The following is a 14,327-nucleotide window of genomic DNA, read 5'->3' as shown; positions in this document are numbered from 1 at the left end:
AATTATTTTAGATCACATTAAAGTAAATAAAAAGAATGTAACTATTTTTGATTGATCAATGTAATATTTATTCCAGAAAAACATATGTATTCTGATGGAACAATTCAGTTTATGGAATGGAACAAATGGTTCATTAATTCGGAACAAATGATATAGTTACATGGAACACGTGGCACAGTTTGGTAGAATTCAGTATACAGCATTTTTCAATACTCACAACCACTTAATGGTACATTAAGTTGGAACAAATGATATAGTTATATTAAAGAATTTGTACAATTTATGTATACCTTTGGATCAATATAAGAGCATATCCAATGGTTCACACTCACAACCACCTTAATAAACATCATTTTATTAAACAAATTGTGTTGGAACATAGTACTAATTATGTTGGAATGGGAAATGAGTTTAGATCACATTAAAGTAAATAAAAAGAATGTAACTATTTCTGATGGAACAATGTAATATTTATTCCGGAACAACATATGTATTCGGATTGAACAATACAGTTCATGGAATGGAACATAGTATGTATACCGTTGGAAGAATATAAGAGTATATCCAATTAATCAGTAAGTTTGCTTTTGAGGATTCATCCTGTAAAATAGAAAATGAAATGATATAGTTACATTTTTTTCAGTAATAAGGGATCAATAAGTAATCACTGTTTGTTTGAATATAATTAATACATGGTATATGTTTCATTAAAGTTTTAATTGTTAATAAAATGAATACAGATTTATTTTAATCTGATTTTAATTCATACCCTTTGCAATAATAAATAAATTAGGAAATAATTATTGATTCTGATACGAATAGTTTAAGAGACTGATTCACAGATTTATATAGGAAATAATACCAATAGTTTAAGAGACTGATTCACAGTTTTAATTTAGTTTGCATTTAATAAATATTTGCATATACGTAATAATCTTAATACTGTTGAGATTCCCAATATACATTTATTTTGAATGAAAAGCCGTGTTTCATTGCAGGAAAAGTAGAATTTGAAGAGTCTAAATTAATAAAAGCTTTTGAGTTTCCCAATAGATAATCATTTGAATGAAAGAAAGCGTGTTTGATAGTATGAAGTTGAAGAGACTAAATAAAATTCTATAAATAGTATTGCTCTCTTTATTGATCGTATTTTTTTAGTAGAAGTTGAATTGGATCAAAGATGTCAGGAAGCAGTTCGAGTTCGTCTAAGAGAACGAGGTCTTCTTCTCCTGTTGAACCTTTAGTACATAATGAACGGAGTGAAATTCCTGATGAGCTATTTAAAGTTATTGAAGATATGGATGAAACTTTTATGGAAGGGGATATTGACGACATCATAAAGAAGCTGAAGGGCATGAAGGCTTTCATGTCTTTATTTTGTGACTCAATGATGTCTTTCATTGAGAAAGGAATGGAGGAGAAAGTGGAGTTGAAGGAGGAGCTGGAGGAAGTGAAGATGAATCTGAAGGACCAGATTAAGAAATATAACAATGATGTTATGGGTCCTGATAATGATTTTATTTAATGTTTTTTTTAATTGTGAACAATTGTTTTTATTTTTATGTTTTTTATGTTTATGTTTGTATGTTTTTTTTTTATTTAATGATATATTTTTTTTTGTTATGTTTTTATACTGCTATATATTATTGATGTTCATATATTGTTAGTGTAAAGATATGTTGTTTGAAATTAACACACAGGTTCAGTACGTAAAGCAGGTAGTGATATTCCTGATGAACTTTTTAAGGTCATTGTTGATATGGAGGAAACATTTATGGAGGGGAACGTTGATTGCATCATGGTGAAGCTGAAGGGCATAAACGCTTTTATGTCTTTATTTTGTGTGTCCGTGATGTGTTTCATTGTGAAACGAGTGTAGAAAAAAGTGGATTTGAAGGAGAAGCTGAAGGAAGTGAAGAAGTATCTGAAACGCAAGACTGAGCAATATAACAATGATGTTTTAGGTTGCAATAATGATCTTATTTGATCTTTGTAAGAAATATATTATCAAGACATATAATAACAAGTTGTTCCAAAAAAAATCACAGGTTTCAAAGTGAAGTCAAATAACAAAATATACTGTTAGAGGAAAGAAAGTTTAGATATAGGAATTTTACCTTATCTCTCTGTTTTTCTGGGCAGTTTCTAATGTCATGGTTGCACAATTGGTGACATCCTTTGCACATCCTTTGTTTTTTCTGTGATTGTTCAATTGCTTTCTCTTTTTCTCCCTTCAATCTTTTCTCACTGTTTGTAAGCTGAATCCCAGTTCCTTTGTTTTTAGAAATTTTAGGTTCTTTGATTAGAACTTCAGAGGGCCGACTTGTTCCAACCAACATCTCTATGTCTTGAATTTTAGTAGAATTGTTGATGTTCTTTCTTTTCTTTGCTTCCAGCTATGTCCTCAATGATTGAATGTTTCTTGTGAGATTATTTAGGTCCTCTTCATCCCCTTCAGCCAAACACACAGTCATGTGAATCTCACTCCATAAGTTATTCAACATTATTTTCTTTCCCATTGTTCTAGCACATTCTTCTATAACATTATTTTGCAATGTTATCTCTGGTAATATTTTCCATCTGTTTAGCACATACTGGTCAGGAATTTTTTCCAGCATCCTATCCTTCCATACGAGCACCATATGTCTACAGGGAATTCCTGCTCTATTGAACATCTTGCACAAACATGTTGTGTCATTGTTGTCTGTATTATAAACAACCTGATATGTTGTGTTTTTACCTTTTTCCCTTACAGTGATTCTGCATTTCTCAGTGTGTTTCTGTATATCATCAACGCCATATTTAAATGAAGCATCTATCACAACGCCACATTTAAATGAAGCATCTATCACTTGTTTTTGAAATTCATAGAAGATTGTTCTTGTAAATACTTTTGATCCATGCTTTTCGATAGGAATTGGTGTTTGAGTCATAGGTATTGAGTGTTTAGAATCATTGTCATTTTTTCCTTGTGCATGTCTTTGTGCTTCCATTGCACCCTCAAACCGGAGGAGGAATTCAATGAGAGTTAAATGACTTTTTGTGAAAGAAGTGAAGAAGTGATTTTCACTTTCTGACATTGATGTTGTTCTCATTAAGCCCGCTAGGAATGAGTCTCTGAAATAAGCAGGAATCCATGTTGATCTTATTTATATCATACATGTGTTTCAGCCATCCATGTTCTTGTAAATTGAATTCCAAAATAATTTCCATCCATTTTTGTTCAAACTCTTCTGGTTCCAATTCTACACTACACACGCAAGAATTTATCTTTGTGATAAAATCTGTTTCTTGCATTATTTGTCTTCCTGTATTTGTAAGAAAAGAGTTTAGAATAAAATTAATGTATGCGTATTGAACAACACATATATCATTTTGGAACATTTTATGTATTCGTATGGAACAACACATGTATTATGTTGGAACATTGTATTTATTGAATGGGACAATAGAAAATAAATAGCATAGAATTATTTTTCGTACCTATTTTGTCTGACATCTTCTTCATAATGTGCCACATGCAAAATCTGTGTTCTGTTTTTTTAAAAACATTTTTTTATTGCAACTATCATTGCTGGATCTTGGTCTGTTATCAAGCAAGTCGGCTCATTGTTGTCCATTGCTTTCAGAAATGTTTTAAAAACCCACTCAAATGATGCAATATCTTCGTTAGCCACGAAACAAGATGCAAATGTAATACATTTTTTGTGGTTGTCAACCCCAGTAAATGGTCCAAATATCATATTATACATGTTCATTGTAACATAAAAATAAGTTTTCTGTTTGAAGAACATGACACAATTTTTGTGTTTCAAAATCAGTATATGAATGGCAGAAAGCAATAATTTTATGTCAAAGATTATTATGTAGTACCTGTTTGTGCTATATGTGGTGTCAAATGAGACCATATCACCATAAAGAGCGTAGTTTTTGATACATACAGGGTCTGCCCATAAAGCTCTACAGAGGCTGCCTTCTTGATCTACTTCAAATTCGAAAAATAATGCACTCCATAACTCCTTTTTTTTCTGAAAATTATCTACAAACATTTGTGCATCTGAATCCTTAATATATGCTTTCAAGTCTCTCTGGAAGTTCTTAAAATCTATCTTCGATAACAACAACAACAACAACAATAAAGCCTTAGTCTCGAAATGATTCGGGGTCGGCTAACATGAACCATCATATAAAACCGTGAAAATCAAGTCGTGTCATCGACACAGATTCGCTCCCTCCACTCCGTCCTATCCACTACCATATTTTCCACAATTCCCAATAAACTCATATCACTCTCGATCACCCTCCTCCAAGTTTGCTTAGGTCTTCCCCTACCCCTCACCACTACATCCCTTTGCCACTCTTCGGTTCTCCTAACCGGCGCATCAAGGGCTCTACGTCTCACATGGCCAAACCACCTTAGTCGGTTTTCTCTCATTTTATTCTCAATAGATGTGACCCCTACTTTTGTCCTAATTATTTCATTACGCACCCGGTCCTTTCTCGTGTGACCACACATCCATCTCAACATACGCATCTCCGCCACCGACATCTTATGGATGTGGCAGTGTTTCACTGCCCAACACTCCGTACCATATAACAATGCTGGTCTAATTACCGTCCGGTAGAATTTTCCCTTCAATCTATTAGGCATGCCGGGATCACAAAGGAAACCCGTAGCACTCTTCCACTTCGACCAACCAGCTTTAATCCTATGGGCAACATCTCCATCTACTTCTCCATCCGTTTGGATAATAGATCCTAAATACCGGAAGCAATCCGAGGCCTGAACAACTCTCCCATCTAGGGTGATTGTCCCTGGCTCCCTACTCCTACGGCCGCTAAACTTACACTCCAAATATTCTGTCTTACTTCGACTCAACTTAAAGCCTCTAGATTCTAGAGTTTGCCTCCATAGTTCCAACTTCATCTCCACTCCTTCTTTCGTCTCATCAACCAACACAATATCATCTGCAAACAGCATGCACCATGGTATACCATCTTGAAGTGAACTTGTTAGTTCATCCATAACGATGGCAAAAAGAAATGGGCTTAGTGCGGAACCTTGATGCACTCCAATCGTAATAGGAAACTCTTCAGTCTTCCTAACACTAGTACGTACACTCGTGCATACTCCCTCATACATGTCCTTTATGATGTCAATATATTTCCGCGAAATGCCTTTCCTTATGAAGGCCCACCAAAGTACTTCCCTTGGTACCTTGTCATATGCTTTCTCCAAGTCAATGAAAACCATATGCAAGTCTTTCTTCTTATTTCGATAGTGCTCCATTAATTGTCTCATTAGATGGATGGCTTCCATAGTTGATCTTCCCGGCATAAAGACAAACTGGTTTTCTGAGATCTTCACCGTCCTCCTTAGCCTTTGTTCAATCACTCGCTCCCAAAGTTTCATAGTGTGACTCATTAATTTGATTCCCCGATAGTTGGCACAATCTTGGACATCGCCTTTGTTCTTATACAAAGGGATTAAGGTACTTTTCCTCCATTCTAATGGCATCTTATTGTTTCTCCAAATTTTGTTGAAGAACGTCGTCAACCATTCGATTCCTCTTTCTCCCAAACATCTCCAAATCTCAATAGGGATGCCATCAGGTCCTACTGCTTTCTTCAACTTCATCTTACTTAATGCCATTTTGACTTCACCCTTTTGAATTCTCCGCAGGCATTCATGATTTATCATATCGTGATGGATACTTATATCTCCAACATCTTGTTGGCGATCTCCATTAAATAAGTCATCAAAAATAGGACCTCCATCGTTCATTGATATCCTTATCTCCAACTAGGACTTTCTGGTCCACATCCTTCACACATTTAACTTTTCCGAGATCTCGCGTCTTCCTATCTCTCATCCGAGCAATTCTATATATGTCTCTTTCCCCTTCTTTCGTATCCAATCTTGTATACAGATCCCGATTCACCTTTGCTCTAGCATCTCGTATGACCTTCTTTACTTCCCTTTTAGCCTCTTTGTATTTTTCGTAGTTCTCGTCACTCCTACATTTCCCCAATAGTTTATAGGATTCTCTCTTACTCTTTACTTCTTGTCGTACTTCTTCTGTCCACCAAGATGTGTCCTTACCCGGTGGCATGCTACCTTTAGATTCCCCTAGAACTTCCTTCGCTACTTCCCTTATACTATGCTCCATCTTATTCCATATCGAATCTATATCTGAATCCATATTGCAAGTCCAAATATCTTTTTTGGTCATCTCATCCACAAATTTTTGTTGATTCTCCCCTTGCAATTTCCACCACTTAATCTTAGTCTCTACTTGAGGTGTTTGTTTTCTTATACATTTCCTACTTCGAAAATCTAGCACCACTACTCTATGTTGGGTTGTCGTACTCTCACCAGGGATCACCTTACAATCAATATAACTCTTGCTCCAAGCACTCCTTACTAAGAAGAAGTCAATTTGGCTCGCATTACCGCCACTCCGATAAGTCACTAAGTGGGATGTTCTCTTCATAAACCATGTGTTCATGATACTCAAGTCATAGGCTGATGCGAATTCCAAAATATCATTTCCTGCTTCATTCTTATCTCCAAAACCATACCCTCCATGAACACTCTCAAACCCATCTCGCCTAGAACCCACGTGTCCATTGAGATCACCCCCTAGTACCATTTTTTCATCCCTAGGAACCTGTTGCACCACTTCCTCTAAGTCATCCCAAAAAGCTTGTCTTATAGACACATCTAATCCTATTTGTGGCGCATATGCACCAATATTTTCATATCCTCCATAAAGTTCCTTTGTTTGTCTATAGGTTCTTAGAGGACCAACATTCATCTGTTCAACCAAATCAGAATTTATTTATTTTTAGATGAAATGAGTAAAATTCTATAAGTAAACAGAATATATTATTTATAATGCATAACTATTATGAAGAAGATTTTTTACCTTTGCATTATTAACTACCATTTTTTTTAGTAGAAGGTTCATGTTCCTGCCCTCTTTTTGATATTGTACACACCTGGAGTGTATAGAAGATGATTATGTTCTTCTTTAAACTGTGTCACTTCATAGTTTCCATTGTCGGAAAGTTTGATAATCATTTTAGCACTGCATCCTACGCGACTGAGTGTCCTTTTTCTGGTTTTTATATCACTGGATGTTGCTTTTCTTTTGTGATATTTGTAACCTTCTTTATTGCATACAAAAAATTGTTCTTTTATAACACCTTGTTTCTTTCTTGAAGTTGATATCCTACTATTAAACCCAGCAGCACATGCATATGATTTGTAGAATTCTTGAGCTTTATTATAATTCTCAAATATCATTCCAAGAGCAGGTTTTAACTCATTTGAACAATTAGGAATCCATATTTTTGTTCCGTTAGGGCTGAGTCTTGTGATTACTTTTGGTGTGTAAGGTACAATTGCAGTAGAACAGTAACTAGGCGAAAGCAAATCTACAAAACATGTAAGAGAGTTGAGATTAGGACAAATATGTACTTTGAACAAATGGTACATTAGTTCGGAACAATTAGTATATCTAGTTTGAACAAATAATATATTAATATGGAACAAATGATATATTCACATGGAACAAGAATTACAATTTGTTAGAATTTACAGTACAGTTTTTGTTAATAATTAGTGTAAGAAAGCTATTATCAAGTCTGAGAATAAGTTTAGAACAACTATTATCAAGAAATCCATATATATCAGATAAATTTTAGATAAATCTATTATCAACAAATCCATATATATCAGATAAATGTAAAGTTTCAGATATAAGCAAAATACCTAGAGATGATTTTGTGGTCTGTGCCATATTGCACTGATTGTTGTCTTCAGATTCCATATTTTGGTGTTCGTATTCCATATTCAGATTGAATTATATGAATACAGATGAGAAATCGATCGATATTGTTGATGTCAAGAGAATCGATCAGTAATGTTGATAGTAGAAAATCGATCGATAATTCAACGGAGAAGAAAATCAGAGTTTAATCTCAGATTAGAAATCGATCGATGATTGTGAGAGAAGAAAATCGATCAAGAATGTTGAAGAATGAGTTTGATTCGCGCGTTTTTCCTGTGAGGAACAGAGGAGAATTGACGCGTGTTTTTTGTTCGAATTTTATTGCCAAAACGACGTAGTTTTGCATTGTCACACAATAAGCTTATTGTCACAACTTAAGCCATTGTCACGCTGGATCTCACCCATATATATATATATATATAGAGAGAGAGAGAGGAGAGATCATGTGTGACACATTGCTTACGGTGCGACAAGCCTTATTGTGTGACAATGACCAATTTTATAATTAACTAAAAGGAGGTGGCAAATTTATAAATAAAAGGAAAGAGAAAATTGTTTTATTTTTTTTCTTTAAAATGCATTTTTCCAACTTTTCCAACCTTGTTTTTCAAAAAATTTTATACCGTTGGACTCGTCTTAATTAGACGGTTATTTTAAGATCCCAGAAGCTCGAGTAAAAAAAATTCCGGTGAATGGAATCCGGCGATCTATTTTTCTGTGAGAAAAAAATGTCCAGAAAATTCTCAAAAAATTTCAGAAAATGTAAAACATTATTCTGAGAAATTTTAATTCTTGACTCAAAATGAGATTCCTTATGGTTTAGTCCCAAATCAACGGAATCCGACGGTTAGATGGGCGTTTTCCGATAAAAACCCCGAAAGTGCCCAGAAAATTCTTAAACAATTCCAGAAAATGTAAAACATTATTTGGAGAAACTTTAATTCTTGAGTCGAAGTAGGATTTCTTACGGTTTAGTCCCAATAAAACTTTTTCCTTAATTTTATCCATTTTACATCCTTCAACAATTTATTGGGTTAAAACCGTAAGAAATCTCGCTTCGGCCCAAGAATTAAAGTTTCTTAGAATAATGTTTTACATTTCTGAAATTTTTTGAGAATTTTTTAGGCACTTTTTTTCTCGCCAGAAAACACCCACCCGGATTCCGTTCACCGGAATTTTTTTTACTTGAGCTTCAGGGATCTTAAAATGACCGTCTAATTTAGACGAGTCTAATAGTATAAAATTTTTCGAAAAACGAGGTTAGAAATATCGAGAAAATGTATTTTAAAGAAAAGAAATAAAACATTTTTCTGTTGGAACAATATAAGTATTATGTTGGAATAAATGGTACACTGTTTTGGAACAATGTAAGTAGGACAAAAAACATTCCTAGAAAATTATTAAAAAATTCCAAAACATGTAAAACATCATTTTAAGAAACTTTAATTCTTGACTCAAACCGAGATTCCTTATAGTTTTGGCCCAATAAATTGTTGAAGCATATAAAATGTATAAAATTAAGGAACAAGTTTTATTGGGATTAAACCGTAAGAAATCCCGCTTCGACCCAAGAATTAAAATTTCTTAGAATAATGTTTTACATTTTCTGGAATTTTTTGAGAATTTTCTGGGCACTTTTATTCTCATGAGAAAACGCTCATCCGGATTCCGTTCACCGGAATTTTTTTTTACTTGAACTTCAGGGATCTTAAAATGACCGTCTAATTTAGACGAGTCTAATAGTATAAATTTTTCGAAAAATGAGGTTAGAAATGTCGGAAAAATATATTTTAAAGAAAAAAAATAAAACAATTTTCTGTTGGAACAATATAAGTATTATGTTGGAACAAATGATACACTGATTTGGAACAATGTAAGTAGGACAAATAACGTGACCACAAAATTATCAAAAAATTTCAAAATATTTAAAACATCATTTTAAGAAACTTTAGTTCTTGGCTCAAAGTGAGATTCCTTACAGTTTTGACCCAACAAATTGTTGAAACATGTAAAATGGATAAAATTAAGAAAAAAGTTTTATTGGGACTAAACCGTAAGAAATCCCGCTTCGACCCAAGAATTAAAGTTTCTTAGAATAATGTTTTACATGTTTTGGAGTTTTTTGAGAATTTTCTGGGTACTTTTTTTTCACCGGAAAACGTCCACCCAGATTCCGTTCACCGGAAATTTTTTTACTTGAGCTTCAGGGATCTTAAAATGACCGTCTAATTTAGACGAGTCTAATAGTATAAAAATTTTCGAAAAACGATGTTAGAGATGTCAGGAAAATGTATTTTAAAGAAAAGAAATAAAACAATTTTCTCTATCCTCTCTTTCATTTTATTTACAATTTTGCCACCTTACTCTTTTTAATTATCATCAAAACTACGTAGTTTTGTTATGTCACACAATAAGCTCCTTGTCACACCCTAACCCCTTGTCATACTGGATCTCACCCATATATATATATATATATATATATATATATATATATATATATATATATATATACGCGAGTCCTTCGAGGAGGGTTCGTCTTGTTCACTATCTTGGCATCCGTTTGAAGTCTCTTTCTTTTAGTTACTTAGGAGTCCCTCTATTTAAAGGAGCTCCAAGGGTTCGTCATCTCAGCAGCCTTGCAGACAAATTTCTCTCTCAATTTAGCAAGTGGAAAGGCAGTTCTCTTTCCTTTACAGGGCATTTAACTCTAATTAAGTCTGCTATTACTGGATCTCTAGTTCACTAATCCTTGATCTATAAGTGGTCAGTGAAATTGTTGAATAAGCTCAATAGAAGTGTTAGGAATTTTCTTTGGACGGATTGTATTGATCAGAGGAAGCTAATCACGGTTCCCTGTCAGACTTGTTGCAAAAGTTTGGAGGGTGGAGGTTTGGAAAAAATGACGTTGGGATCTTTAACTAGGCTCTTTTGGGTAAGATGTGTTGGAAATTCATTCAGGGCACCAGTCTAGCTATTTCTCTGATGAAGTCTAGATTTCTGGCTGTCTCTGGTTTGCCTAAAGCTACCATTGCTCCTTCCTCGATTTAGTCTTCTTGTAAGTTTGTTTATTCATCCATTTGGGACCAGACTTTTTGGTGGATTGGCAGTCTTCAATGCTCAATTTCTGGACAGGTAGGTGGATCATTCCATCGGTGGCGGACAGATTGGATCTTGATCATCAGGATAAGCGTTCTCGCTATAATTCTGTTGATGATTTTTTGGTAAATTCGGAGTGGCTTGACTTAGGTACTCTACATTCGGTTGTTCAAGATAGTATTCGATCTATTCACCAGAGTAGAGATGATATTGATTTCTGCGCTTGGCAGCCCTTTACGAAGGGTATTTTCTCTACCAAAGAGTACTATTCCGTTATCAGTCCTAGTTCCTCAATGGACTGATATAAATTTGTTTGGAATGCTCACACTCCCCCTTCTCGTTCCTTCACTTTATAGAGAGTTTTGCATGGCCGGGTTCCGACTCACGGCCTCCTGCAGCGTCTAGGATTCTCCATTGCCTCTCGTTGTGTTCTATGTGGTAGGGATGCTGAGTCCATTAACCACTTATTCATCAGCTGTTTTTTTTTTTTGCAGATTCTCTTTAGAGAGTCCTTGAGATTCATTTTGACAGCTCTTTGCCTCGTCATTCCCAATTCATCCACTTCTTCAGCACTCTTCGTAGCATTCATTTTGGCTTACAGGTGTCGATGATCTGACGTGTTGCCGTTATCACTTGCATCTAGTTAATCTGGCATTGCAGGAATGAAGCAATCTTTAAGGAAGTTTCTCCTTCTATTCAGCACTCGAAATCGCCCTCTTTCAAATGATTCCGGTCCATTGGCTTAAACCTCCTCCCAGCTGAGTTAAAATTTATATTTAATTTTTCAAACACCTAAACAACGGAAGGATTCAATACACTACAAATTTCTAACGAGAGACCTTAAAACGCTTCTTATAGACAAAATTGCTATAACCCACAGCGAATAAAAGTATTTCTAAATTTACTCCTTTTGTACATGCAAATATTTTGACCAGGTAATTAAATGATTAAAGAACATAACATAATTACTAATTAAAATAATAAAAACATTTAATTAATGAATCCATCCCTGCAGTCTTTCAGTCTTGAGGACAACTGCTCCCTTAAACTGAATCAGACCACCTTCTCTCCCCGTACTACCACCACTAGCAGCCACGCCGATCTTCAGTCAACCAATCTCTATTTCATTTATATAAACATTCAACCTATTACATTTATCATTACCAAACAAAACCATGATTTTCTTTCTCTGCACCTGAAAAAGATTTTGACTATTTCCGGAGATAATGATGATGCTTGGCCGCAGAGACGGAGGTTTGATGAGAAACAGCAGCAGCGCTCACTCTGTTCGCAAATCCAGAATCGGAATCGCAATAGCTATTGGAATTATCCTCGGTTGCATCTTCGCCTTCCTTTTTCCTCATGGGTTTTACTTTTCAATTCCTCAATCTCAAACGCGCCGCTTCTCCAATTCCATTTCCCAGGTTCCTAAATTTCATTCGGATCAAATTCTTGTCTATTTTCATCGGGATGCAAATTATTTCTATTTTATTCTACGATTTTGCTTATTTTTGTGAGACGAGAAAATGATGGCATGCTTGAGATCAGAAATATGAGATGATTCCTGCAATTGATGTTTTGTGTTTTGGTTGTAGTGCCTATGACTTTTAATGGAGATGATATTAGCAGCTGTTAATTTAATATTCCTCAATTACAAATCTTGATGATTTGAATGATAGTGCGTTGATTAGAAATGATAATTCTAGATATTTGTTAGCAGGCGGTATCAAAATCTTGTGAATCATCTGAGAAGCTGAATATGTTGAAATCAGAATTTGCAGAAGCATCCCAGAAAAATGCTGAGTTGAAGAAACAAGTTAGGGAGCTCACAGAAAAACTCAGATTAACTGAGCAGGGTAAAGATCAAGCACGGGAGCAATTTGTGGTTTTAGGGGAACAGCATAAAGCTGGTTCTTTTGGCACCGTTAAGGGTTTAAGAACGAGTCCAACTGTCCTCCCAGATGAATCTGTCAACCCTAGATTGGCAAAGATACTAGAGGAAGTTGCCATCCAGAAAGAGATTATAGTTGCTTTGGCAAATTCAAATGTGAAAGAAATGTTGGAGGTTTGGTTTACTAGCATCAAGAAAGTAGGTATACCCAATTATTTGGTTGTTGCTTTGGATGATGAGATTGATAACTTTTGCGAATCAAACAATGTTCCGGTGTATAAGAGGGATCCTGATGAGAAGATTGATTCAATAGGAAAGTCTGGAGGCAACCATGCTGTTTCGGGATTGAAGTTTCGCATATTGAGGGAGTTTTTGCAACTGGGATACAGTGTTCTCCTCTCAGATGTTGATATTGTGTATTTACAGAACCCTTTTGATTACCTTTATCGGGATTCAGATGTAGAATCCATGACAGATGGTCATAACAATGCAACAGCTTATGGTTATGATGATGTCTTTGACGAGCCTGCTATGGGTTGGGCACGATATGCTCATACAATGAGGATATGGGTTTACAACTCAGGCTTTTTCTACATTAGACCAACAATTCCATCGATCGAGCTTCTCGACCGTGTAGCCTATCGGCTGGCTCATGAAGAAGCTTGGGACCAGGCAGTTTTCAATGAGGAACTGTTTTACCCTTCACATGCTTCTTACAATGGTCTTCACGCCTCGAGGAGAACCATGGATTTCTATCTCTTCATGAACAGCAAAGTCCTCTTCAAGACTGTGAGGAAAGATGCTAACTTGAGCAAGATCAAGCCTGTAATTATTCATGTAAATTACCATCCTGATAAGTTTCCACGGATGAAAGCAGTCGTGGAATTCTACGTTAATGGCAAGCAAGATGCACTGAAACCCTTCCCTGATGGATCAGACTGGTAGAATTCATTTCTGCTTACATAAACACCGAATACTCATATCCTGCTTAATCGCTGCAAACACGTTCTGGACATGTAGTGAATGGTTTAGAAGATATGGTGAGGCCAAACGATTGACATCTTCTAACAAAAATTTGAGCTGCTTTTTATGGTAGGATCTTCTCTGCATTTTGCCATGTTCATATATTTTGTCCCTTTGTATCTGAGAATGTTTAGCTTTATTTATTTGGCGTTTACATTAGCTGAGGCTTTCTTTGTTTTCCAGAGGATATGAAATTGTGCTTGCCCTGAATCCTCACAGCATAATGTACCAATTTTTTTCTTTTAACTTGCCTTCTAATGGATAAAATATTGTTTCAGTTCACCTTGTTGGATTATGGAAGAAGTGTCATCAAATTATTTTTACTGATTCAGCTGGTTCAAAAGATGGATATAATTAAAGTTTAGGCCTAATACATCTCTACCCATAATTCGGAAACGTTTTTATTTATCCCATAAACTTGCTTAAAGAGTTTCCTTAAACCACATGAGCTCATATGGCTGAGAAAGAGAGATTTTGCATAAATTGAAGTCTGCACCACTTTAAGTAAGTTCGAAAGGTCA

General features: G+C 35.2%; 1 protein-coding gene across 1 annotated transcript; it reads left to right on the top strand.

Moving 5' to 3' along the window:
• Window positions 1-11,902: 11,902 nt before the first annotated feature.
• On the top strand, window positions 11,903-14,088 carry LOC136209344 (arabinosyltransferase RRA3-like). The gene is made up of 2 exons (XM_066000789.1): window positions 11,903-12,316; window positions 12,613-14,088. Exons 1-2 carry the CDS (start codon window positions 12,119-12,121, stop codon window positions 13,726-13,728), a joined length of 1,314 nt encoding a protein of 437 aa, XP_065856861.1. The 5' UTR covers window positions 11,903-12,118; the 3' UTR covers window positions 13,729-14,088.
• The last annotated feature ends 239 nt before the right edge of the window (window positions 14,089-14,327 follow it).

This window comes from Euphorbia lathyris, chromosome 10 (genome assembly GCF_963576675.1).
Source record: "Euphorbia lathyris chromosome 10, ddEupLath1.1, whole genome shotgun sequence".
NCBI lineage: Eukaryota > Viridiplantae > Streptophyta > Magnoliopsida > Malpighiales > Euphorbiaceae > Euphorbia > Euphorbia lathyris.
This window is presented reverse-complemented; position numbering and strand designations above follow the sequence as displayed.